Raw genomic sequence first — 27,516 nt, 5'->3', positions numbered from 1 at the left:
AAAGGATGGGAAAACAGCGTGTGTCAGGATAGGAAAGAAGGTGGATTCCACAGTGATGCTCAGGGCTCGGGGTCCATGTGGGGGGAGATGAAGGAAGCCACGCCGGGGGGGGGGGGGGCGGGGGGAGAGGGGGAGGCTGGAGACCTTACTGTGAGTTCACTGTGGCCGCAGGAACAAGGGACCGCCAGCTGGGAGGCCGGCACAACAGAGGCTGAGTTCAGTGTTCCGGAGGCTGGAAGTCCAGCATCCGGGGGCCAGAGGGCGGGCTCCGGGGAAGGCCCCCACCTCACCGCCCGCTCCCGGGGGCAGCCGGCAGCCCTCCAACCTCTGCCTGTCCCGCCGGGGCGGGAGGTCCCTCCCTCCGTGTGTCCGTGTGTCTGTCACACGGCATTGTCCCCTGTGTGTCTGTTCTCCTGGACCCATCAGGACACTGGCCACAGGGATGCAGGACCCGCCTGCTCCAGCACGACCTCACCTCCTGGTTACATCCGCGGAGACCCTGCCGCCCAGGGGCCGGGGTCAGGACTCCCACGTGCCTTTCTGGGGGGGCGTGATTCAACCGCAACACCTTCGTCCTAAAAACCCGGGCTTCTGCTCGGCCAGCCGCCCCGTCTTTCCCCACCTGCAGCCCAGGCCGCTCTGGCTCTGGCCCTCTCCCCTCCCGATGACCCGGCCTGTCCGTCCGTCCACCTGCTTCCCAGGAGATGGCCGCCGGACCATCTCCACCCCGTCTCTCAGGAGATCGGCCCTCCCTGCCCTCGCATCTCGCCCATTCACGGGCGACGCGTCGAAGGGAGCCTCAGGTAAACCCCGACTCCGGGGGGCAGAGGCCAAAGCGAGGCCTGGAAACAGCCTGAATGGCAGCTTTCCCTGCCCGACCCCATGGAGCGGCCCAGCGGCCTTCCCTGGCTCCCCGCGAAGCAGACACCCCCAGCCCCGGGGCCACGCCCGGGCTCCTCAGGGCCTGCGCTCCCTGCCGTGCGCTGCCCGTCACAGCCGCGCAGGAGGGTGGCGAGGGCAGCGATGGAACCCGGGAGAGAAGGGCGTGTGCGGCCCCCAGCGCCGGGAAAGCCACTGAGGGAGCCTCACTCCCTCTCACAGGGCCCGCGGGGCCTCGCCTCCCCTGCGGCTCCGGCTGAACAGAGCCACCTTGTGCCTCCGGAGATGCGTCCCCTGCCAAGATGTCCGGCCCTGTCGCCAGGGACTTGGGTGGGGGCGGCCGGACAGCGTGGCGGAGGAGGTGGGGGCCCAGCATAAACACCCCCTTGTGCGGCTGACGGGGGAGAGGGGGTGAGGCGGGGTTCCCCATACAGAGGAGGCAGGACTCGACGCCTCTCTGTCCCTCTGCTGGTGGAGAGTGCTTCCTGCCCCTCCTCTGCCCGCTTCCCATCAGCCCCTCCTCTCTGCAGGGCCCTCCCGCTCTGTGCTCTTCTCCGACGCCGGGAGATAAATGAGATGGTGATGGACACTGTTAAGTGCTGAATTCAGTGATGGGTGAAACACCGGGGTCAAAAAAGCTGGAACAGGAAGATGCTACTCTTTTGAAAACGCACAGAGCGTTTTTACAAACTTGTATACACTGAGTGGCCAGATTATGATGATCTCTGAACGCATAATAATCTGGTCACTCAGTGTATAGCCTATATAATAAAAGGCTAATATGCAAATTGTCCCCTCGACCAGGAGTTCGATCAACAGGCAGGACGGCCAAATGCTCATGTCCCCTCCTCTCCCCCTGGCCAGGCTGGCCGGACCCCACCCATGCACAAATTCATGTACCGTCATAATAATCTGGCCACTCAGTGTACACACATGCACAGTCCTGAGCACCTGCAGGTATGACTTCTGGGTAAGTCCCACACTGTCTCCACTGCCTTCTGCACCTACCTTTGTCATTCATCCTAAGTCACCTACCAAGCGATGACACAGAACTGCCACGTGGGGGCGCTGTCTGCCAACCACTGTTTGCCTCCCTTAATGATGCAGGGGAAGGCCACGGGTGCGTGGGAGGACTGGAAAGACTTCAGAGGAGCTGCCTACAGACTAAATCCCAAGCAAGGTAGTCTGATGGGTTCGAGAGAAGGGCTTCTTTGCATACAATACAATTGAGAGCTCAATCTGCTATTGCAAATAAACAACAGCACAAGAGTTTACTTCTAATCCTGCCAAAGTGACTGACAGGCGGGTGGGGCAGGGGAAGGCGGATGAGGAGAGAGTGTGTGTGTGTGTGTGTGTGTGTGTGTGTGCTATTCTGCAGGGGAAGGCGTGGGAGTGGCGGGATCCGGGTGGAAAAGGACCTCCTCCGTTAGGCACCTCCCTGACTCCCCACGAGGGGGGGGAGGGGGGGTTTTCACTTCTCAGGCCCAAGGCCACTCTCCAGGGAGACCAGGCTGGACTCTGGCTGCCCTGGGGAGGGGTGAGACCCAATTCAGTGAGCAGGGAGGCAGTCAAGATGGGCAGCCTTGAGGGAGTCTCCCCAGAACTCTCCAGAAGCCAGAGAACTGGTCCCTGCTGCAGGCAGGTGCGGGGGGCGCCCTCAGTGCGGCGTGGAGGCAGCTACGGCAGCTCGCTCCTTACAAGATGCTTGAGTAAAGAGTAAAGAAAATATCTTATTTCAGTTCTCTAAGGCCCGTCCCCCCCTTCAACAAGTCTCCCCTTCAACGTGTCTGCGCGTATGCAACGTGCAAACCTGTTTTCACAAGCACACCGGGACCAAATCAAAAGCGGGGTCTCTTTAGACACAGAGATACCTAGGGGGCCACAGGTCTCATGTGTGCAGGAACACGCATCCCTGGCCAACATGGTCCAATGACCAGCAAACTGTGTCTGCTGTTATCTCTGTCTTTAAACAAACAGCTGCTTAGTTGACTAATGGCTGCTGTCTTAAATGACTGTTAATATATTAACATACATACTGGTTTTTGAGTCGGGCCAATGGATGTGTCTGACTTGCTCTTGGATCTGGGAGGCAAATGCACACTTTAAAATTTAAAGTATAAAATACAATGCCCGTCTGGTGCGGCTCAGTGGCTGAACGTTGACCTACAAACCACAAGGTCACGGTCTGACTCCCGGGTCAGGGCACATGCCCGAGGTTGCGGGCTGGATCCCCAGTGGGAGGCAGCCATTCAAGGATTCTCTCTCGCCACCGATGTTTCTATCCCTCTCTCCCTCTCCCTTCCTCTCTGAAGACAATTTTTTAAAAATATAATAGAGAAGTATTTTAAGGTCCCCACGCATAACTAATGAGCTATTGTGGGCCCAAATGCAGGCTGGTCTACCTGGCCCTCTTCCTGGAGTGTCTGTTACCGGTGAGCATGCGCCGGCTGGGCCCTGGGCAGGATGCGTGCCCTGGCGTGCGGTGGCGGTGTGCTTTGTGGATTATCCGCGGCACGCGTGGCGCGGTCGCAGCCCCTCGGTGACACGCAGCCTGCGCCAGGGCACGGCCACGGACCACAAACGCTCAGTGAAAGCCTAAACGGGCATGGGGCATGTGAAGCCAGGTGATTCGGCACCAGTGGCCTGGCCCTCCCCTGTGGGTGTGGGTTGTGCCCACCGCCGAGCCAAGCGAGAGCTGAGGGCACACTTCCTTCCTGGGAAACTTGTCCTCCGGGGGCAACAACCCTTCAGGAGGGAAATGTCTCTGCAGCAGCCAACTCCCCGGGGACATGCGGTCTGAAGCAGCTCTTTGTAGTGAGACCAAAGGAGCATGCGAGGGCCCAGACCAGAGAGAAGGAAGCTGTGTCCCCCGCGCACTGCGGCTGCCCTTTGCTGGCTGAGAGCCTTCATCACTCAGGGGCGGTGGTCTTGGGAACCCAGGGCCTCAGGAAAGCTCTCTAATGAGGAAGGAAGGTGGCGGGAGAGGAGGAGGAAGATGTTGGAGAAGCCTCCAGAAAGGTGACATAACAGCATCTGGCCACTAGATGGCAGCAGACACACACACACACACACACACACACACACACACACACACAGCATCTGTTAGGGGCCTGTCTGTCCTCTTCCTAGAGGACGTACTGGCTACTTTTCTCTTCTCTTGCGAGCGGGTCTGATGCCACAGGTGAGGGAGCCCCTCCTGATTCCGGAGGCACAGGAAACAGAAGGATTTTGCAGGAAATGCTCACGCTGCCAGCCGCATCCGCGGATTAGGGGTCTCCACGCACTTTCTGTAAAGGGCCAGCTCTCTCCAGCTCCAGCCTTGAGAGGCCGTTATGCAACTCGACCATCGCCACACACGGGGGACAGAGGGGGTTGGGGAGCTGCAGACCACGGGGAAATGATGGGTGTGGCTGTGTGTTAACAAACTTCATTTACAGAGATGGTGCTGGGCCGACGGCAGCCCACGGCCCCGGAACGAACAGGACCATCTAACCAGCCCCGCTGGTTGGTCCACGTGGAGCCCAGGCACCTGCTGGGCAGCCCTTTTCTTTTCCCAAAGCCACACAAGTCTATGCCCTCTCCTCTCAGCCCTTCCATGGCGCCACGAGATCGCCCTTGTTACCCAGATGCCCGAACTTCTCCCTTCTCCTTCTGCACAAAACCAGCTGGCAAAGGCCACCAGCAGATTCTGCGCTTACACCCTCTTCCTGCCTCCAGTCCTTCCTGTTCCCACCCTCCTCACACCCATTTCCTATGGAGCTAAGACACCGTGGGTGGTGGTAACCGTTCCCGCTGAGCTTCTCCGAGCTGGCCCATGTCCCTCTCCTCCCCCAATTTACCCCACGGGAGTCAGCGTCTAAATCATCTCTTGGGCTTTGTCATTTCCCGAGTCAGCCCCATCATCGATTCCAACCCTCCCCCACCTCCCACCTTCCTTCCCACAAGGCACTGTGGGAATTTCGTTTCAGTGACACGTCTATACACGGGCTCTGGCAATGCCTTCGGGCCTCCCTGCTCACCCAGTACCTGCCCTCAGCAGTGACTGCCCCAGCGGACTGCCCCCCACTCCTGATAAAACACCCCCCCCTCTATGAGGCACCCCCGAGGAGAAGGGAGAGCTTGCCCGGGGTCCACTGGCTTCGCAGATGACTTGGTTTCAATCCCTCCCTTGAAGCTTAAGCTGCGCTGATCTGGGGGTGCCTGAGGGGCAGGGTGCCCCCCTGACAACTCGTTCAGGCTATCTCACGTTATCCACGTTCAGTTCTGTCGCAGGAAATCAGAGACGGTGGCTGGCACGTCATGCCTGGGGCTCTTCTGACTTCCTCTGGGGCTCGCTGCTCGGATCCATTTGGAAAGCACGCACACGTGTGCAAACGGAGGGCAGTTCCCCCCTTGGTACATCGTGTTCGTTTTCCGTCAGTCTGACGGAGCGCGAGGGGGGCACGGCTCTCGGCCCCCCTGACGGAGGCGCTTCCCGCCGCGTCTTCCTGCCGCTCCGAGGGTCCCTCTCCAGCCGTCGGAGCGTGTTGCTAGGCGCTCAGTGTCATTATGTCAGCCCCGCCGCGGTTCCGTCTCCGTCAGCGAGGACTGACCTGTTCTCTGCGGCTGGCTTTCCGCCCCCAAATCTGGCCTGTCTGATGCTAAAATTGCGATGCCTGCTTCCTCCGCATCAGCGTTCACCTGGCACCTTCTCCGTCCCTTTATTTTTAACCTTCCCGGCTCGCGGCGGAGGGCACCACCTCCTCGGTCCAAAGTAAAACCCATCGTCTCTCCTGAACCGCGTGCTTAGTCATCCGATGACTTTGTTTCTGCACCCCTCCCCCAGCAGCTGGAAAGGAAGTCTGTCTTCCTTTCCTCTCCTTTCTTTCCCTCCCCTCCCCCTCCCACCTACCTCCTCTCACATTCCTCCTCCCTCCCCCTCTCCTTCCCTCCCTCCCTTCTACCCTGCAGTCCCCATCCTCCCAGGCCTGTAGCTTGAGCTGAGGGCAGAGCAATCTTACTGACCAAGAGTAAGAGCACAAATCACCAGCCTGACATGGCTTATAAGTGAGGCAAATGGGCTGAGGGGTGGACTGCCTGGGGGAGACCTCTCTCCCCGTCTGCGCCTGCGTTACAGGGAGCCCCCCAACACCCCCAGTTCCTCAGATACAGTGAGGAGGATGACAGTCAGGGCTGTGACATGATGGGGATGGCGTGTGATGGCATGACAATGCCCCGGGGACACTGTGTAACAGGTCTGTGAGGCTGACACACGGAGGCCAGTCCTTGTCCCGTCCCCATCGAGGGGCCGGAGGGTCCGGGGGCTTAAGTAACTCAGGGAGCACCTGCTTGGTCAGGGAAGGGCGGGGCTGGGTGGAGGGGCTTTTGTGCTACTTTGTTCAGGAATGTTTAGGAGGACTGGCTGGAAGTGCAGGCGACGGGATAGAGGGACATCGGCGTTGATGTCTCGATGTCACGGGAGGTGAGGTGCCACCGACTGGAAGCCCGGCCTGAGCAGCGGGTGTGCCCGGGGCACAATGGTGTGGCTCCTCACCGCCCCCCTCCCCCGGACACTGCCTGATGCTGAAGCTCACCCCGTTCTAACAGAAGCCAACATCACAGGCCGTGCCTCGGGACAAGGACCCTAACTCCTGCTCCCCCCCAACCCAATCCCCCACGCCTGGTGCTGGGAAACCGCCACAGGCACCACGTTTCCCCACGCTGAAGGGCCCTCCCACTCCCGTCTCCTCCTCGGGCGCCAGGTTAAGGGCCGGAGCTGGCGGTGCAGGGAGGACCGCCCTGGAAGTCCCATGGGCAGAACAGGAAGCTGAGGATGGAAACCTCCAACCCAGGACGCATGGCGCACGCGTCTGGGGCTTCGTGGAGCGGCTGGGAACGCCCCTCAGCGGCTCAGGGTGCCCCTCAGCGGCTCGGGGTGCGGGGCCGGGAGCCAGGGCAGCAGGGGAGACCTACCTGGCGCTCTCGAAGGTGGCGGCAGCCGTCTTCTCCACCGCTCCGAACCCGACGCCCACAGCGAGGCCCTCTGGAACAGACAGGAGAGCGTGCGGGGTTAGGGGTGGTCTTCCCCCCTCCCATGCTCGCTGCCCCCACTGTCCGCTCCCGTGGCACAGTGACTGGGGTCCAGCGAGATGCATGGGGATGGACAAGCCGACGTGCCGAGTCCTGCCCAGTGAAACCTGTGCGCCTGCCGAGCTCGCCATCATCCTGGCGGGGACAAACATGGAACAGGTTCCTGATGAAGGGCAGAGGCCATGGGGAAGCGGGGCCCATCCCAGGGGCCTGGGGCCGGTGGGTAGAACGCACGTGAGGACACTTTTTGAACCCACGGGGAGCGCCACCTCCATCCAACAGGAAGCAGGGTCACCAGCGCGGGGCAGGCTCCAGGCCAAGGGCGCAGGGGCCAAGGGGGACCTTGTAGTGAAGAGGGAGGAGGGCAAAAGCTACTGTGTGAGCATCTCCCCTTCGGATCTGGGTCCGAGGGCAGGGACGGGGCTCGGAGAGCCTAGGGGGCTGTGAGTCTGAGGCCTGGCTCTGTGCTCTCCACAGCTGGCTGTTCTTCCCCTTTTTGTCCAGAAACGTCTGCAAGGGGAGGAGCCATGACTCCAGGGGGTGGGGGTGGATACCTGATCAACATTCTCCGGTTTGCCCAGTGCACCTGACGAGCTTCAGAAAGGGGTGGGCAAGAAGAGAGCCCCAGGGAGGAGCCGGACGGGGTGAGAGCCGGATTCAAGGGGGGCTGCGCTGGGCAGGTCTAAGGGTTGCGGGCACCCTCTCCATGAGGAGGAGGAGGCCTCTGTCCCTGCAACCCCGGAGCCTTGGGCACTGCCCACGCTCACAGTCATGAGAATACAGTCAGAGGACATCGGAGATGCTTCCCACTGGCCCCTGCTACCTTCAGGATGGGGTGTGGGGTGGGGGGGAAATCCAGTGTTTACAAACCAACAGTTCTCAGCACAGCAGAGACCACAGCCCCCTCCCCCAGGGCAGAGGTGGGCCACGGGGAGAGGTGTCAGAAACTGGAGAGGCACTAAGCTTTGACCTGACATAAGCAGGGCAATCCCCTCCCTTTGAAAAAATCTGTGGGATCCAACTCCCTTGCCCTATATACCAAGCATGTGAAACTCACGGGCCAGAACAAATATTTTTGCGAGCCAGCCGATGTAACGGTACGCAAGAAACGTTTTCATAAAAATTTTGTAACTTAATTTTTACAACATCCTGCCGTACATAAATATTAATAACGAACTACAATGTTCACGAATGGTTGGTTACTATCATCGTGTTGCATTCATTTCCCTTATGCACCTTACGCATCATTTCTCCCCACTAAGAACAGCAGCGAATGTGTAACAGCCCATGGCCACGTCGTTAGTCTTGGACTGAGTTGTTTGGTGTGCGCACCAGAAAATATTTCGCTTTCAGAGAACAAGAAAGATAGGTTTATTTGCATTACGCTTATTAATTTGTGCCTTTATTCGGTGTCTGGTACATTAATGTTCAAGAAAAATATCAACTTTATTAAAGTGTTCTATTGTTTTATGTTAACCATGACTCATTTATTTCAGCCATTTGTATTCAGCATGTCTCTATAGAATAAACGTACATTCCTGTGAAAATGGAAGCTATTTGCCGAAACCGGTTTGGCTCAATGGATAGAGCGTCGGCTTGGGGACCGAAGGGTCCTGGGTTCGATTCTGGTCAAGGGCATGTACCTTGGTTGCGGGCATATCTCCAGTAGGGGGTGTGCAAGAGGCAGCTGATCAATGACTCTCATCAATGTTTCTATCTCTCTCTTTTCCTCTCTATACAAAATCAATAAAATATATATATATATATTTTTTTTTTTAAAAGAAGAAAATGGAAGCTATTTTATTCTGTGGCCCACATCCACTTACCCTTGTTAACGTGGCCTGTGGGAGCCCTTGGGTTTGACACGCTGCCCTAACCCATGAACAACAGCTGGTTGGCTCTTTTGTTGGAGATTTTGCTCCAATTAGGGGTTTAATCTACATGGTAGTGCAGCCTGGAGCAATAGGACCCAGGGTGATTCTCGGACCGACCCTTTCCGCTTATTTAACGTGTACCAGCACAGGGATTTATATACATGCTCACACAGCTTTGGGCCTGTCCAGCATGAACAGGCGTGGGCTGATCCTGAACTCTGTGAAAGTCGCTTACACACCTGCCATCTGCATCCTGAGAGGACGTGAGTAGCCGTGGGGATCAGCTACATGCTCTGCAAACCTTCCACGAAGAGCCGTGTGTCCGGGAGTCAGGTGCATCTACTGGGGTGCGGCACATGGAGAACTGAGCCCCAGACCTTGGGGGACTATACCAGCCATGGCTGGGACACTTTCCCTTCCAGGGAAATGGCCAGCAATGTTCCCCTGCAGACACAGACTTATAGAAGCAGGTCGCGGCACGCCGGCTATTCTTTAAGCGGGTAATGATGTATCTGTCAATTTTATCTTCACCCTGGTGTCTGAGGTTTTCCCATAAGAGATTTTTTTTTTTTTATCCGCTTCCATTCCGCAAAGAGAAGTCTGACTCAGAGCGTGACCCAGGGCTGGGAGAGAGAACATGGGAAGTTTTTCATCGGTCTCCGCGGGACAGACAGAGCCCTGGACACCAGTCGGCCCAGCTCCCCCACCGCCGGTTACAGCGGCACATTTTATAGGACGCACAATTTCACCACATTAGAAAATACAGCGCAGCAAAACATAAAAAGTAAATGACAGCCATGAGTGTCTGCTCTCAACATAAAAACTTACACCATATCTAAGATTATTGGAAAGTTTAAAATAAATCAACTTCTTGAGTAACAAAACGCCAAAGAAATAAGGCAGAGGCCTGCTTTCTTCTCAGATACCACCCCAACCCTTGATCTCCATGGAGAATCCCTGTATAGATGAGACAGGCAGGCTACGGTGAAAATGGTGGGCACAGCGGCCAGGGGTCTGCTCTCAGCGCCTCGGCCATTCCCGATGACCTGGAGCATGGTGCCCACCCTCGTGTGCTGTTGAGTAACTCACTCAGCACATTCCTTAGGAAGTTGGGGTGCAAGTCCAGGTGCTCAGATCTCCAGGCACAAAACAACCACATCCCACAAGGTGCCTGAGATGGGCCACTCGCCAGGAAACCAGCGGTGAGTTCTCAGGTCTGGCCACGAGCGAAATGGTGATGGTGGTGATGGAGGTGGGGTCAGCTGTTTCCCTCTGTCTTGGCCTCATTTTCCTAATCTGGCAAAGGATGTCGGCAAATGTGTCCCGTGTTTTCCTGGGCGGCCAATCCTCCTAGGAAGCAGCTGGCTCCCCACATAATTAGCTGTCTATCGGAATTCAGCACCGGGGCTGCTGGACAGCGCCTCACAAGCCATCCAGGAGAGCCCCTTATCTGACCTCTAACTCCCTCTTCCTCCCACTCACCCCATCCACCCCTATCCACCTTCATCCACCCCCATCCACCCTCATCTACCTCCACCCACCCCCATCCACCCCCATCCACCCTCATCTACCTCCATCCACCCCCATCCACCCCCATCCACCCTCATCTACCTCCATCCACCCCCATCCACCCCCATCCACCCTCATCTACCTCCAGGAATGCCCAGGCTCCTGCTTCCTCCCAAGGAAACCTCAGCGAGGACACCAAGAGCTGTGACCGCCATTTCAATGGCAATGAGTGGTCCTGGCTGCTGCTCTGCGGGACCCATCACCATGACCCTCTGTGCCCAGGGGCTCCCAGCCAGTGGCTGAGCATGGGGGGAGGGGGGAAGGTAACCAGCGCAGGAGAACACCTTCTGCACCAGGACCTCCCTCCAACCTGAGCGAACGTTCTCAGAGGAACTGTGCTGTGGTGGGAGGTCCCTCCTCCCACCCCCTCCCTTTCGCAGGTGCCAGGTCTGCACCGCAGGCGGAGGCTCTCCCTGCTACCTCTGCTCCCTCCTCTACATCCAAACAGGCTCGTCCCTGAGCAAATCTCTTGCACATCGAATCCCTTCCTGGCTCCTGCCTCTCAGAGGCCCTGCGCTCACTTGCCATCCCATTGGCCACAAGAGCGGAACACCCAACTAATGCCCTGGGGGCAACCTGCGCCTTACAGACCTTACAGCTCACGGTCCGCAGGATCCATTCCCTAAGTGCGGACTGACCCCTGCTGATAGCAAACAGGTGCGGACCCCACATGTCCGAGGCAGGCTGGCGTTCTTGGCCATACTCTGCATGTGAGTAAACCAACAGGGGTCGTCGTAAATGTACAACGTAGTTATAATTAGTGAAGATGAAGATAACAGTCAATATCATGTAGCATTCACTCCATGTCAGGTACTGTTCCATGCTTCCATGTGCTGCTCATTTACAGAATCCTGAGCCCAGCTGGGGTGGCTCAGTGAGTTGAGTGCTGCCCCATGCACCCGGAGATCACCGGTTTAATCCCTGGGGAGGGCACATGCCAGGCTCCATCTCCAGCGGGGAACATGCAAGAGACAAGTGATTGATATTTCTCTTTCTCTCTCTCTCTCTCTCCCCCCCCCTCTCCCATCATCATTCTATTAATATAAATAAAAACATATTTTAAAAAAAAAGAATTCTAAAAACAGCCCTATCCTTTCTGCCTTTCGGGATTTCGAGGAACCAGCACAACGCACCATGAGCCATCACTCGGGCGTTGACTGATGGGAGCTGACCTGGCGCAGGAGACGGGGAAGCCGACCACAGCTAGCCCCGCAGGCTCCCCTGTCCCAGAGCCAGCCTTGCCTGGAGGACAGAGCCTCCGGCTGAGAGGCTCCATGTTTGATGGATGGATTATCGTTAAAGTGCCGGCAGCCACTGCTGGTTCCCCCCGCAGACACGATCAGGGACGAGACATGGCATCGGTAATAAAGCTCAGGACCGGGACTCCTAATGGAACCAGACAGAGCTGTAATGTGTCCATCAGCCGCGGCTGAGGCCAACTGCAATATATTGAGATAGAAGCGGGGAAAATCAATGTGTGATTTACAGAGAGAGTGAGTTTTATCTCAGATGCCAAGCCACCAGGGAAAAGGTAACATCTCACATGGTGTTAATTTTACAATAAAAAGGCAATAAACTAGTCATTAGAAAAAGGAACGGAGACCGTGTCAAAGGCCTGGGAGGACCAAAAAAACGGGCAAAAGCCTGCTCTCACCCTCACTCCCACTCCCTCCAAAAAAGGGGGGTTATCTTCCCATCCAGCACCCTTCTCCTGCAGGGAGTGCTTTCTTCCCTCACGCCCCCCGCCCCCGCTCCCCTCCCTACCCTTCTCGTTGAAATAAGAGTGTCCAGACACTTCTTTCTTCCTCCCGATCATTCACTCCCCTGGCCAGGCTCACAGTGGAGATGCAAAGCTGTTGCCTGGACACCCTCCTCTCTGCGCCCTGGGCCCTGGGAGGGGCAGGCTCCGCGGTCCTGCACTGCCAGACCCCCCTCCGGGCGGCTGAGCGGGACTGGGTGCAACAGCCACTTGGAAGTGGGGGGTACTTTACTCCTCACTCCCACCTGCGCCTGCTGCCACGCCTCCGTCCAGCGAGGGCAGTTGTCAGGGTTCCCACTCTTCACACTCATTGGTCCCACACCAGCACGTCCAAGGTCAGGACCTTCCAGTCACCAGCGCCCCAGGTTCAGCACGACGACACACATCTCTGCCCTTCCTCTTCCTCTGAGTTCATAGACAACACTCCTCACCACCACCCCGCCTCCCCTGGTCCCAGGTCTCCGAGCTGCCTCGGGTAGGGGACCACAGCCCTACAGCCTTGCCTTGGGGATCTCCTGCGTCTCCGTGGCTCTGGGCTCCATGTGTAGAAGGACGGACCCTGCTCGAGAAGATGCTGCCTGAGGCTCTGGTGGAGTGATGGGAACCAGCCCACTCTCGTGGGGGCTCGGCTCAGGGAGAGACAGAGAAGGTAAGCGTGGGCAAGTCGCACACTTCCCGCATGGGGGCTGGTGTTCCTCAGCCGCACTGATGTCCTGCTGGTGTCAGGGCACAGAGCCGGGCTCGTGCTGGGTGAAGGCGTGAATGAAACAATGAGTGAGATGAACAGAAGAAATGAGCAGAAGAACAGAGAAGGCCCTAGTCGGTTTGGCTCAGTGGGCAGAGCATCGGCCCTCGGCCTGAAGGGGCTCAGGTTTGATTCCGGCTGCAGGTTCCATTCCCGGCACCCTGTCTCTCCCCGCCCTTCCACTCTCTCTAAAATACCATCGGGTGAGGATCAACAGAACAAAACAAACAGAAGACAGAGAAGAAGGAGGTGAGAGGAAAAGCACAGGTGTTCTTGTGTCACAGAGACTTGGGCAGAGACCGAGGCCCCGGCACAGCTGCTCTGTCCGGAGAGGCAGGCTTTAGCCCTGGGCTGCCCGCTGCTTCGGAATGCACCTTCCAAATGGGGGGGGGGGGTGGGGGGGGGCTCTTTCTCCGTCACCCACGTGGGATACCACGGCGTCCTGGCCGCCGCTGTGCAGCTGAGAGCACCGGTTCTGACCTGGCACCAGAGCCCTGAGCCCTCAGAACCACGGCAGCAGGACCCGGGCCGTGTTACCGCCACGGGCCCTGGGACCCCGGAGAGCCTCAGGGTTGGCCACGGACAAGGGAGATGTTTCTTCAAGGAGGGGCGGGGGCTGGAGGCCACACCGCTGACCCTCCCCACAGCGGCCGGGCCCTCCCGTGGAGCCTGCCTGGGGAGGCACCGCCACCTCCCGTCGGCCTGGACGAGTGCTTAACACGTTTAGCCCAAGAGCAAGCGATGACGTTCGCAAGGCCGGACGGGCCGGTGGGGCCAACCCGGAGCCAGAGCCATGGGCTTCCCACGGGCCTCCCTGGGCGGCCGAGCGTCTTCGGTCGCAGGACGTCACAGAGTCACTGCTGGCTGCCGCTGGCCTGGATCCTGGCCGGTCCTCACGCTGCGGGGCGGCCTGGCCCCTGGGGACGCAGACGAACAAGGTGCTTGTGTAACGGGCAGCGGAGCGGAGGAGGGGCCGGGCGGGGTCGTGCCCTTTGCAGGGGGCTCGGCTGTCTGCAGGTGGACGGTCGCCACCGAAACCCCCACCTTCGTGCTCTCCCGCGCTGTGCCTGACTCCGAGGAAATTTATGACTTGGGAGTGCGGCTGGCAGCCCACCTCGCCTCGCCAGAAGGGCTTGGGGACGCCTCTGGGTAGTAAAAGCACTCGTTTCCAGGCAACCAAACAGCAGCTCTTCCGTGATAGCTCCTCGTTCTGCATAAACGGCGGCTCCGGAGCAGCCTGTCATTAAACGGGTTAAGGCTGCGTCTCCCGGGAATGACCCGATCCCGCTCAGACCCCTTGTCACCAGACAAAGGTAAACAGGCCAGTGTGAAGTCATGCCTCGCCGGGGACCCCCACGATCGCCATAATGAGGGGTGTCAGTTGACCTTATGAATCCAATCAGCAAGGCAGTGGCCCCATCGCTGGCGGACCAACAGGCCATTCTGCGGGCCCCGGTCCTTCATTTAGAAAATCTAAAAGCTTCTATGAGCAGCAAACAGCGGTCCCCGGTCTGAACATCTCCCAGCTGTCTGCATCTGGCCCTGTACCCTCGCCATTTAGGCTGGACTGCTTTCTTCCTCTTTCTAAGCCGAAGGCAGGGTCTGGCCCACGAGTCTAGGTTGGCTTGGAGCTGAGAGAATACCATCTTCTCCTCTCTCTCTCTCTCTCTCTCTCTCTCTCTCTCTCTCTCTCTCTCTCACTCTCTCTTCCCCCAGGCCTCGCACTGAAACATCTCCCCCTTTTATCTATTTCACGCTGGGTGCACCATTTTCTGATTCCTGTCCAACTGTCAGGCATTCATCGTCCAGGGAGTAATGGAGTCTGGCTCACAGCAACCACTGACTCTGCCTAATGTTGTGTACGTTCCTCCCCTCACCCCAGCCCTGCTCTTCGCCCCCTTTCTTTCAACAGCTCCATCCTAGCCTCGAGACCCTCCTCTGTGGAGCACACCCCCACAGCACCTTGGTCTCTCCGACACCTTCTGTGGTTCTGGGCTCTGCCCAAGGCCCAGCCCCTTGCAGCCCAGTTTCCAGGCGGCCAAGGTGCCCCCCTGGCCAGCATCCTTCAGCTGGTCCTTGGATGGGCCAAGAGGAAGGCAGTCAGGATGATTCTAGCTGCTTCCTGGAGGCACTGGGGCCCAGGCCCGGGGCTCAACTAGGCGAGGTACAACTTTGAGCTGGGGTCCAACCAGCCCAGCAGGAAGAGCTGGGGAGACAGTTTTTCCCAAGGGCCCGCATCCTGTAGGGCGACCTGGGGCCAACCCAGTACCTTCCTGGGCAGCTGCAGGGAGCCGGCTGCGAGGTCCCTGCTCATGCCAGTGGGTGACCCTCGGGTCTCCCCACATAGGAATCGCCCAGCCCTGAGCTCAAGGCCACACTCTGCCTTGAAGGACAAGCGGACGCCCTCTCTGGGTACCAGTGATGGGAGCACCCACCCCAAAGACGGGCTAGAAATGACGGCTGAGGCTTTAGCCCAGGCTCTTGCGCTAAGGAGCGTGCGATGCTTTGTATCGGCGCTGACTTCTGAACAACCCTGGCTGTCGCCACAGAACCCCTGCCCCGGCCCTTCCCCAGGCTCTAGGGGATCTGTCACTCACGGAGCCCTGTGTTCCAGCAGATTCCGCGGGGCTGCCGGGTCTCCCCGGACCAGGCTAGTCAGAGAACTGGAAATACACAGGGCAGGCCGCCTGCTTGGGGAGATGTGATTACAAATAGCGGGACAGGAACGCACACTTGCAAATGACAGGTGGCAGAAGAGATGACACTCAGACGCCGAGGGCCGTGTCCACACAGCTCTGCAGACGCAGCGGGGCTCTCAGCCTGGCCAGCTGGCCCTGGTTGCGGCCATCAGGCCGGCCACACTGCCGTGGAGGCCAGTTCCACCTCCTCAGAGCTGGCCACCGAGGTCAGCGCACACACCCTGCAGGACGCACACTCTGTGCTCACACCCGCAGGAGAGCCAGCCTCATTAACATGGTTGTCCCTATCGCTCAGAGTCTGTCCAGAAGCTCTGACACTCCCCCTCCCTTTTTTTTATATGTTCTTATTGATTTCAGAGAGGAAGGAAGAGAAAGAGAGAGAAACAGAACATCAATGAGTTGGCTGCCTCCTGCACGCCCCCTACTGGGGATTGAGCCCACAACTCCGGGCATGGGCCCTTGACGGGAATGGAACCTGGGACCTCCTGGTTCACAAGGTGATGCTCAGCCACTGAACCACGCCCTCTGGGCGATGTTTTCCTTTGTTTTGATAGAAGTTGTTCTCCAGGGCAAGCCAAGTTCCCTGCATCCTTCATGGAATTTCTGCAGCGGGGACACAGAGTCGTCAGCTCAGAAACATTATTACTGCACGAGGTCACGGCGCAGGAGGGACCCGGACAGCTGGCGGTGGGAGGGGGTGCGGGGCCTCGTGGCAGCCGCCCCATCTGGCCCGCTTATTACAGCCGCGGCAGGATGAGTGACATATGGTCTTCGATTTTATGTCCGACTCATTGTCACTGCGGCATCTGCTTCCCCACCTCACAGCTGCCAGGAGGCCGGTGCAGCCAGACCCCTCTTCTTTGCGTTCCATGTGGGTTTTCTTTCTCACAGAGAGGAGGGTGAGGAGCAGAGGCTGGCGATACGTAGCGTTCTGGACTAAGGTGCCTGTTACGAGTCCAACCCACGTGCTGGAGGGTGGTCCCGGCGTCTCCCATGGGACACAGAGGCCTCGGACCCCTAATGTCCTGTCACCCAGCGGTGTGTATGCTGCCCGAGCCTTCTACCCTCCTCCCTGACTTTGAACTGTATCGCCGCCCACTGTCCAGACACAACAAGAATAATATCAGGCTCCCGGCTCCAAAACCAGCTGCTCACCTAGTGCCCATCTATTTTGTTTTGGCAACTGGTAGGCTGGTCCTCAAAGGCGTGTTTGCCATTTTAGGAAGATAATGCTAGAGACAGAGTAAAAGCTAGAATGAGGATGTTCTTACAGCAAGGCTTCCAGATAAGGGCTGTCGCACAGCCTGGGGGAGGGAAGTGAGATGATCGTCAATCAGATGGAGCCACGGACTCCCAGGGTGCCAGCCACACGGGGGCCACAGTCAGGAGGCTCACTTTAAGAAGTCCTGTACGGCCGAAACCGGTTTGGCTCACTGGATGGAGCGTCGGCCTGGGGACTGGAAGGTCCTGGGTTCGATTCCGGTCAAGGGCATGTACCTTGGTTGCGGGCATATCCCCAGTAGGGGGTGTGCAAGAGGCAGCTGATCGATGACTCTCTCTCATCGATGTTTCTAACTCTCTATCTCTCTCCCTTCCTCTCTGTACAAAAAAATCAATAAAATATTTAAAAAAAAAAAAAAAAAAAAAAGTCCTGTACGGAGCAAGCGTCTCCCGTTAGCCGCAGGCCCCACTCCTCCCTATCGTCTTTCACCGGCTGCCGTGCCTTAGTTACATGAGCTTGCCCGGTCCACGAAGGCATTTCTTTTTCTTTCTTTTTCTTTTTTTTTTTTTAAATATATATTTTATTGATTTTTTACAGAGAGGAAGGGAGAGAGATAGAGCGCTAGAAACGTCGATGGGAGAGAAACATCGACCAGCTGCCTCTTGCACACCTCCTACCGGGAATGTGCCTGCAACCAATGTACATGCCCTTGACCGGAATCGAACCTGGGACCTTTCAGTCCGCAGACCGAGGCTCTACCACTGAGCCAAACCGGCTTCGGCAAGGCATTTCTTTTTCTAACCCTGGGACTGAACAAACTTTTTCTTTAACAGAATACAGAGGATTTGAGGACAGAATGGACTGTGGAAACAGCTAAGGGAGGAAAGGGATTCAAGATAACAGATTTCTGGCTTTTCAGGGGGAAGTGCCTGTCAGGCAATGTGCTCACGGTTCTGTCTGAACGAATGGAATCGGGTGTACAGGAAGGGGTAAGCAGCCGTGGTAACCAAGCTGTGCTTCTCAGTCTGAATCCCACATCCTTTCCGAAGCAACACCGGCTGCTCTGCAAACATGAACCAGGCCTGGCCTTCCCCAAACTGAGCCCTACCCCCGGCGAGCTGTGCAGGCGGCACACGAGATCCAGACAGAGCCTGGGGCCGGGGAGCGAGCTTGAGAGACCCACGTCTCGCCTCCGCCTGGTGACAGCAGCTTTCAAATCTAGGTCGCGGTGAGGACCGGCTGGGCCTGCATGCGTGGCCGTCTCCCGGGGCGCCTTGCCCAGGCGGGGAGATGGGACGGCACCTTGGCGCTCATGGCACCTGGGAACAGTCATCACACGCTGTTCACGGCGGGTCTCAGCGCCTCCGTTCACCCAGAAAGAGAAAATTCAAACTCCTGTTTCTAACGAAGCGTGACTAACACCCCGTCTGCCTCCCACTGCTCTCGAGATGAAACTCGGAATACTGAGGGGGCCCCAGGCGGCTCTGGGGCCTCAGGTCCGGCTCCAGCTTCAGCTCCAGCCCCTCTGCTCCCTCCTCCGCACCCAGCTGCCGGGGCCTTGCTTCCGTTATCTCCAGATTAGCTTTCGGTATTTCTCTTTCTCCGGGAAGGCCTCTCTCAGGAGGTGAGGGATCTGGGCTGATCAGTCGGATGGACTCGCAGGCTTTACCAAGCTCACTGGCTGGGGTGGTGGGAGAGCCCGGGGGACTGCGCATCCGTCACCTTTGCGGGGTGGGCTCCAAAGGGCGGCGTCTGGAGGCCATTTATCTGAGCCTCCGGTTTCTCCAGCGGAGGTCCTCCCTTTCTTTCCCGGAGGACGGACGCGACACCCTCACTTTTGGCTTCACTAGTCTCTGTCCACTGTGACCACCACCTTCCATTCCTCCCGGCCCCCGCGCCGGCCCTCTCCTGCGATGCACCAGCCAGATACGCCCGGTTCCTTTACCCGGAAAATAAAGGAATGTCCCGCCGGGTCCCAGAGATGTGACTGTCCAGGTGTTGGGTGTGGGATAAAGATCTAAACACTCCTGAAACAGGTGACTGTCAGCTGTCCTGCTGGCTGTCCCATCACATCTCAGCTTCCAAGCTACTTTCAGCTTCCAAGCTACTCCCAGCCTCCAAGCTACTCCCAGCCTCCACGTAACCCTAAGCCTCCATACTACTCACAGCCTCCGAGCCTCCACACTACTCCCAACCTCTAGGCTACACACACACACACACACACACACACACACACACTAGTCCAAACGTTCACTGTGGTTTCCTCCTGAGAGCCCCTAACTGGAAAACCACAGTATCAATCTACAGCAGATGGCATACATGGCGGCATGCAAACACAACAGAATGCTACCTAGCTCATCATCGTCATCATCATCAACTAACGCAACAACCCCTAGGTAAATCTCGGAGCCAAAGAAGCCAGATATAGACCGGAACATTCGGTGCGATTCCATTAAATGATATTCAAGACCAGGCAAAACCTATCCGTGCGAAGCCAGTTAGGATAGCTGTTACCTCTTAGGGGAAGCAGTGCTTGGGAAAGGCTCTGAGAAATATTTTGCATCTTAGTCTGAATAGCGGTCCCAGAGACGTAGAGATATAAAAATCCTTTGAGATGCATTTAGGATTTGTCTGACTGTACATGTGTGATAACCTGATTTTAGAAATAAGAAGAAAATGAAGCGTCCCTGCATGTCATCTTAAAGCTTTGTTGGAAAGGTTTTCTGGGGGCGGAAAAGATCGATTATCTTTTTAGAAGCCTGCCTGGACCTTAGGCAGGGGCGGGCCGGGCGCCTCTGCATATCCCAGCTGCCGTGTTTGAGATGGTGGACCTAAAATACAAAGCTCAGCCCTCCTTTGTCCCCAGCTCTGCTGTGAGGCGGGACCTCTGCCAGGTCACATTCCTATGAGCTTCAATTCCTCTTAAAACTCAGAGGTCCATCCCAATCCTAAAATTCTTTGACCACTGGGGAAAAAATAAGATTAAAAAAAAAAACACAAAACACCACAAGGATTTCTCTCTTTCCTCCCTGTCAGACACACACTTTCCGGCTCCGATCCGCCCACCGCTGACTGGACGATACGCTCTGGGGGCCGGAGACCTCACCATCTCCTCTTGTTCTCCACTCGCTCGGGGAGGCGAATGCAGCCGGCGCTGTTAGATGAAAAGAGCCTTATTTTGCCATAAAATACATCAGATCTAGAGCAAAGCCTTATATCTATAAAGCGACGAAATTGCACCCACAATAGAAATTCTGTCAGCAAAGCTGTGTAACAATCCCAGGCTTTGGAGAGAGTTAATATTTCCACCAGCTTAATGGGCCCCGAATAAACTAACTTCTCCCCACAGTCCAGACTTTGGCCAGGAAAAAACAAGACTACACATAAGATGTTTGGAGAGAAAGCTGCTTCTCAAGGTCATTTTATTAAACCAGTGACCGGGGTCATCTTATTTAACCATGGCCAAGGCCATCTTATTTAACCATGATCAAGGTCATCTTATTTAACTGAGGCCAAGGTCATCTTGTTTAACCGAGGCCAAGGTCATCTTATTTAACCAATGACCAAGGCCATCTTATTTAACCAAGGCCAAGGTCATCTTATTTAACCATGGCCAAGGTCATCTTATTTAACCATGGCCAAGGTCATCTTATTTAACCAAGGCCAAGGTCATCTTATTAAACCGGTGACCGGGGTCATCTTATTTAACCATGGCCAAGGCCATCTTATTTAACCAGTGACTGAGGTCATCTTATTTAACCATGGCCGAGGCCATCTTATTTAGCTGGAGCCACTTCTTAGGGAAGACAAGCATCGGGCCATCAATCTGATGGCTGGCAGCCGTTTGCCTTCAGCACAGCATCCTCAAGATGAGGAATTATCACCACCGCACCCAGACACTTTGGATGCTGCTTCAAATCACAGCACCAGTAAAAATTCATGAGAATATGAAGGGTTTAGAATCTAGAGGGGAGGGTTGGATACGATCTGTTGTGAAGATGCCTGTGCAATTTAATTGCATCTGTAAGATGGAAATGGGGTGGGGAAGTACAGGAGACGGTAATGTGCTTTCGAGCCACCAGTGAGGGGCCGAGCCAGGATCAAACCCGGGCGCGCTCTGACCCCCCACGCCGCCCTCCCGCAGGGACAGGCCCTAAGGGGGCCCCTTTCCCAGAGGTTTCTCGGGTGCATTCCTGCTTCGGAGCCTCTCAGGCCGGCCACGTGGGGGGACAGAGGCTGCTGTCATCTTCCAGTGTCCCTTCTCCCCCTTTCCTTAGCGAGGGAACGCTTTGCGCTAGAACTTTCCAGAAGGCAAAGCAGGAGTTGGGAGCCGTCCTCCTCAGGGCTAGCTGGAGGAAGGAGTGATGGCTGAAGACCCGATGGGGACCTGGACTAGGAGGAGTAGAGTCATTGGCAAAGCAGAAACCAAACAGGGGCCCGTGTCCCGCGGCTGCCATCCCTGTGCTGGGCTTTTCTTTCCTCACCCGAGGCCATGTTTTTACTGATTTTAGAGAGAGAAGAAGGGAGAGGGCGAGAGGGGAGAGAGGAAGGACAGAGTTCTGTGGCCAACAGAAGAGCTGACTTCCAGTCAACTGATAAGGAATCAGTTCCCTCCCGAGGCGGCACGGGCTGGGTTATGGGCTTTTCTGACTCCCGGGGTCTCGGGAGCCGGATGGTCTCTCCAGGGTAGGTCCGGACGGGTGACGCCACGCAGCCTGGGGTCTGCTTCCCAGGAGAGTGTTAGGGCGGGTTGGCACACACGTGCACGCTCCACAGACTGGAGTAGAAACCGGCCAGGTCAAGGGTGGGCCTGAAACTGGAAGGCAGGGGGAAGGGAGGGAGGGAGTGAGGGTGTGGGAGTCTCTGGGGGAAGGGGGTCCCCTGAGCATCCGTTGTTGGGGCCAGAGTGTAAGAATGACAGAGCAGGTGTCAGACGGGAAGAGGGGCCATGGGGAAAGCGTGAAGAGACACAGCCCGGCACCACGCTGGAGCTCAAAACAAAACAGTGCTCCCCACACGAGGGAGAACTTAGCCAAGAACAACTCAGGTGATGGGCTCCGGAAAGACCCGGGTCCCTCCCCTCTCCCCTTTTCCCTTCATCAAAACCCTAGGCAGCCCGTACGGTGCAGCCAGGCCGCTTCCTGCCCAGCTCCCCCGCCCCTAAAAGAGATTGGGGCAGCACATGGAAACTTGGAATTCATAAAGCTAAGTCACACACTGGGGAGGGGCTGCATCCTAGGGCCTCACCTCTGAAAATAAATCAAGATTAAAAAGCTGCTTGCTTCTGTCTGCATCAGAAGGTGCTCCCTGATATTAAAACAACAACAACAAGAACAACACACACACAAAATGCAAAACTCAACTCCCTGCTTTTGTCAACTCGGGAACTGGCTCGGCTGTGTCTTGGACGACGCGTCAGTTTGTTTAAAGCACACACAGGGAGATGTTCCTTCCAGCTGTCAGAAAACTTCTTTGCTCTTCCGTCCGTCCAGTATCCCCAAGAAAAACAAGGGAATTTGTGGCTTGGTTTCCCTGGCAACCTTATCTTCACTCCAGGCCCATCTCCTGTCTCTAAGCAACAGGGCGCTCTTCAGAATTACCCCGAGGTGAAGCCCGGGCTTCTGGGAGTCCTCGCGGACCACACGGGTCAGGGGAGAGCATCTGGCCCCCCGCAGGACAGGGCCCCAGGCCCAGGCAATCTCACGGCCCCTCTGTCCTCCCCAAACCCACACGCACCCCGTCTTCCTTGTGCCTGGACTCCCGCCTGCCCACTCTCCGCCCCGGGCTGATGTCTCTGCTGCAGAGGGGCCAGTGACTCAGTTTATCAGCCAATGCCTCCCATAAGGCCCCACAGCTCCAGCATGAGAGGGAAGCTGACTCGGAGATCGGGACCCACAGGGAGCACTGAGATGCCACCGGGACACACAGGGAGCACTGAGATGCCACCAGGACACACAGGGAGCACTGAGATGCCACGGGGACACGGATTGCATAAGTGGCTCTGCTGGGGAAAGCGCATGGTTACGAGAGCGTGAGACGAGCTGCCCTGTCGCTGCACTGACACGGAGGAGGAGTTTGCTCAGCAAAGGGGACTCGGGGATAAGTTTCCCCGTCAGCGTGACCCCGCCTCTCCCCTGACATCTCCGAGCCAGGAAGGGTTTCTGAGGACATACAGAAGGGGAACATACGGAAGGGGACAAACATGCAAGGTATCTGGACTTCAATCAGAGTGAACGAGGGCTGAGGAGTGTTTGGGGGGGGGGGGCACTGTCTCTCAGGAATAGAGGGGGCAGGGTGGTGAACTGGGCAGCGTCCCTGGGGCACAGACTTCACAGTGAGGTCCCCAGGACAGCAGATGTCCTATCTGCAAAGCCCAGGCTGAGTGGGGAGAAGCTGTTCTGAGGGGCTGTGTGGACACTGACCAGCTACATGGCCTGGCACGTGTGTGGGGGGCATGTCCTGCAGATGACACAGCACTCAGAGGAGTGGACGAGGAGCTGTCCTCGGAGCAGCTTCCCCCAACCTGCCCTGCACCCCAACATCAGACATGACGACGGGCCTGCTGAGCCATCCCCAATATCTGCCTCCCCGTTGCTAGGAAGACATCTGTAAGTTACTGGAAACGTTGAATCCTAAGACAGAAGTGTGTTCAAACCCCCGGCTTTCATTTCTTCCTGGATTTACGGAACAGGTAGAGGATGGCAGACTGGCAGACGTGGGCTGAGTCTGGATGGGAGCCCAATCCCGGGGCAGACACAGAACGTGGCTTCCTGGATCGGAAGGCCCGCAGGGCACGGCGTCCGTCCATCCGTGTGTCCGGCCTGTGGCAGGAGGTGACACCATCCCCAAGTAATTTTTCTGTCACTTTTCCTGTGTCTCCACCCTCGAGGCGCCAGGGCGATTCTCACGCTCCCACCCACCAGCCTGTGCCTCGGTGCACGCCCGGGGACACGCCAGGCCGAGCGAAGCATCACCCAGACGGGAGCCCGCGCTAATGACAGTGTCAGGCTTCCCACCGAGACGGAGACGCAGCTGATTAGAGGAGCGTGTGGCAGTGTTTCCAAACCCTGGAGGAGGTGGAAGCGCCTTCCACAGGAACCACCTGCCGGGGTGGAAACTCAGGTCATGGGGGTCGTGCCCACCTGGGATGGCCGAGACCAGGGTCGGGCGGTCTGGGAGGGTCCAGACGCTGCCCCCGCTGTCCTGCTGGGGAAACCGAGGCTTCCCCAGGTGCAATAAGGCTACCCTGCCAGCCGAGCATTGCGTGGCTCCTTAGAGAATGTGGGGGAGGGCGTGTTAGTGGTCCCCGTGGCCCCTTCAGCCTGGCATTCGGTGATGTCATGAGCAGTCCCGCAGACAGTACATTATTCATCTCATCTATTTAACGACGTTAATCACCTCGGCAGGGTCCGCACCCCACCCCGGCGGGCCAGGGCAGTCCCATCTGCAGTCCCCTTGACATGGGCTGCAGCTCACGGGCTCTGGGCTGGTGGTGGCGTGAGCCTGAGCGTCCTCTTTCCCCGCCCGGTCCCCGTGTGCCGCCGGCAGCTCAGACCGCGCAGGGAGGAGCCCGTGGCCAGAGAGGGCTGATGGACCGGATAGGACGCGTTTGGATGAGATTCCTTCGCATCCCTTTGAGCTCTCCGTGTACCTTCCTCGAGTACAAAGCAACGGCGGCGCCCTGTGGGGACCATAAGCTCCTCGAGAAAAGGGATTAGAAGGAGCTCCATTGCTACCTGATGCTCACTTCCCCTCGGGTACAGAAAAGGGAGCCGCGGTCGTGGGCGGGTGGTTCTGGGTGTTCACAGACCCCTGGGGGCTATCTGTCCACAGCTCCAGAGCAGGAGAGAACCCCCTTTAGAGAAACAGGTGTGCGGGGTGCAGCGGTTTACCTGCTTCGGGAAGAAATGGTCGTGACTGATGGAGGCCGCGGCTGCCAGCCCCCCGGCACACAGAAGGCTGCCCATGCTCCATGCGTGGCAGTGCCCCTCTCGGCTGGCCGCTCTCGTCCTTTGGAAAGCGATGCCCCGGGGAAAGGACGTGCCTCGGTGACAGCGACCCCAGGCTGAACACCTGCCTCGTCAAGTGCTTTTCAGGCGGCAGATGGCACTGGAGCTCTGAGCCTCCGGGATTCCCGGCCCGAGGGGAACAGGCCGCCTTTCGGTGTCCGTGTCCAGTGCCGCTAAATCACGCGAGTGTCGTTTTTGGAGACAGAACGCCAGCACCTTATTTCTCTCAATTAAGATAAATCCAAAGACACAAAACCAATTCCTCCAAAATGCTAACAAGGGAAGGACTGGACAAGGCCATTTCAGGAAGCTGCTACAGGCAGGACCAACGGCAAGGCTGATCACTGAACTCAGCACTTTCAGACCAGGAAGAGGAACGATACGTCGTGTTTTTATAGGAATCAGGTGACAGTTGGGAATGGGGCTCCAAAGGACTCGGAGCAGATACACCAAGAGAGGAGCTGACCGAGGGAAAAGGGGGTGACGCTGTTCGAAGTGACAGGGACGGGAAGCTTCATCACAAAAAGGGACCCATCGAGAAGAAGTGACCCCAGCAATATAGACAAGAAACATCTGCGCATCCCTCTAAAGAGGACCCGCACCCCGACTGCCCGGCCCCTTCCCAGCCAGGCAGCTGGGCCGGCGGCAGTGCCTGCCCCGTGGCGGGCAGGGCCTCACCTGGGATGTTGTGGATGGTGATGGCCAGGATGAGCAGCATGATCCTCCTCCAGCTGCTGCCGCCGGGCGGGGCCGCGGGCCCTGGAGCCGACGCGGGGACGGCGGGGCCCTCGGGGTGGTGGGGGGCCGCCACCCTCTTCCTCTGGTACGCCTCGCCATTCTCGCTCTTGTCTGAACAGAAAGAGGGACGGGAAGAGACGACTGTGAACAGGAGGAAGTGCTTTGGACGTGGGCAAGCGGCGCCGGAGGGGGCTTTCAGATGGGGACAGGAGACTCTTCCTAACTTGCAGATGAACCAACCGTGCGTTCTCCCCGTGTTCCTTCACTTCCTCATCCCTCCGCTTCTTCACTTCCTCATCCCTCCGCTTCTTCACGCACTCACGCATCCACTCACTCACTCTGCAAGCACTCGCTGAGCGGACGCTCGGCGCCCAATGGGAAGGCACTAAGAGGGGGAAGGAAGGTGAAAACAGGATGCACTGGCCATGCCCCCTTAAGAGAGGTGAAGCGGAGCAGGGGCGAGAAGTGCAGATTCTAGAACCAGACTGCGGCCTGCAAGCTGCTAAGCCTCTTTGTGCCTCAGTTTCCTGATTCTCGAGGCGGGATAACAGTGCCTGCTGTGTCGGGCTTTTGCGAGGATGAAAGGAGAGGCTGCAAGGAAATCCCGAGACTGTCCTAAGTGCTGTGTGTGGGGAAGTGGTGCTGTCACACGCCCTGCTCGTCCACAGCCCCCAGAGCCATACCCCGTGACTCTCCTGGTCACACCGACTCCTGGGGACCCATTCAAGTGTGTGTGTGTGTGTGTGTGTGTGTGTGTGTGTCAGCGCATCCGAGTGCCACCCGGTCCCAGCTTTTCCTGTCAGGCAGCCCCAGTGCACGTTTGCACGTGGGTGGGTGTCTGTGCACACCTGGGGGAAGGCTGTTGTACATTCTGACAACATCTAAGGACTCAGGCTGTTGAGGCTGGATTGGAAACTGAACTACATATCTGGGATTTTTAAATATATATACATACATATATATATATATATATATATATACAAATATATATATATATTGACTACTGAGAGGGAGCAGGAATAAGAGAGAGAGAGAGAGAGGAAAGAGAAACATCAATGATGAGAGAGAATCATTGACTGGCTGCCTCCTGCTCGCCCCCTACTGAGGACTGAGCGTGCAACCCGGGCCTGTGCCCTGATGGGAAATGGAACCATGACCTCCTGGTTCATAGGTCAACGCTCAACCCCTGAGCCACCCCAGCTGGGCTAAGTATCTGGGATGCTAAGCCCAGGAACACTGACACGAGCAAGCAGACCGGAGTGCAGGCAGGAAGAGGAAGCAGGAAGCAGGAAGCAGGAAGCAGGCCGCACGCTGGCAGAGGTGGCCCAATGCCCGTGGGACTAGCCAGCGGACACCATTCACTCCCTGGGCCTCCTCAGAGCGTGGGAGGCGATAAGGGGGAAAAACAACCCCAGACCCAAACTCTTCCCTTTAGAATTTTATAACTTCAGGGTGTGAGGCAGGGAGACGTGAGTTTAAATCCAAGGGGCAGGCCTGCGTCTCTGCCCAGCACTGAAGACGGTGCTCGCTGCTGTGAGCGACACGGAGGAGCAGGCCCTGCGTCTCCTGCAATGACACTCCAGGGCCAGAGTCGTGACGGCGCCAGCAAACTGCAGCCCGGAGCGTGGCTCTCCTGGGAAGGTCGTGAGGCAGAGTCGTGAGCCTGGGAAAGAAGCCAGGCCCTGTGGTCCCAGGTGGGGGGCACAGAGCCTGGGAACGCCCAGCGGACGCAGGAACCTTAAATAAGCCGCCACTAATGAGCCCTCATCAATCAGGGGCGCGGAGGACCCTGAGCAATGCATCTTCCTGCCTCTCCCGCTTCAGGCTCGTTAAACCGTCACGCGCCACCGAGTAAGACAAATGCCAAGCGCCGCGCCTGCGCCGTGGGCAGAGGGACCGCCCTGGGGGCTGCCGCCACGCCTGGGGGCAGCGGACGCAGAGCGGGACCCAGGA

General features: G+C 57.4%; 1 protein-coding gene across 4 annotated transcripts in view; it reads right to left on the bottom strand.

Annotated features, from left to right (window-relative positions):
• The window catches only part of SLC39A11 (solute carrier family 39 member 11), a 142,835-nt gene that overhangs the window by 23,412 nt on the left and 91,907 nt on the right, over window positions 1-27,516 (bottom strand). For all 4 annotated transcript variants that reach the window (XM_036407644.2, XM_036407648.2, XM_036407645.2 and 1 more), the window contains 2 exons: window positions 25,504-25,674; window positions 6,832-6,901 (listed from right to left, as the gene is read on the bottom strand). In XM_036407644.2, the coding sequence (XP_036263537.1) occupies window positions 6,832-6,901; window positions 25,504-25,674 (241 nt within the window). The remainder of the gene's footprint in view (window positions 1-6,831; window positions 6,902-25,503; window positions 25,675-27,516) is intronic.

The sequence above is a fragment of the Pipistrellus kuhlii genome, unplaced genomic scaffold, assembly GCF_014108245.1.
Source record: "Pipistrellus kuhlii isolate mPipKuh1 unplaced genomic scaffold, mPipKuh1.p scaffold_m20_p_37, whole genome shotgun sequence".
NCBI classification, from domain to species: Eukaryota; Metazoa; Chordata; class Mammalia; order Chiroptera; family Vespertilionidae; genus Pipistrellus; species Pipistrellus kuhlii.
This window is presented reverse-complemented; position numbering and strand designations above follow the sequence as displayed.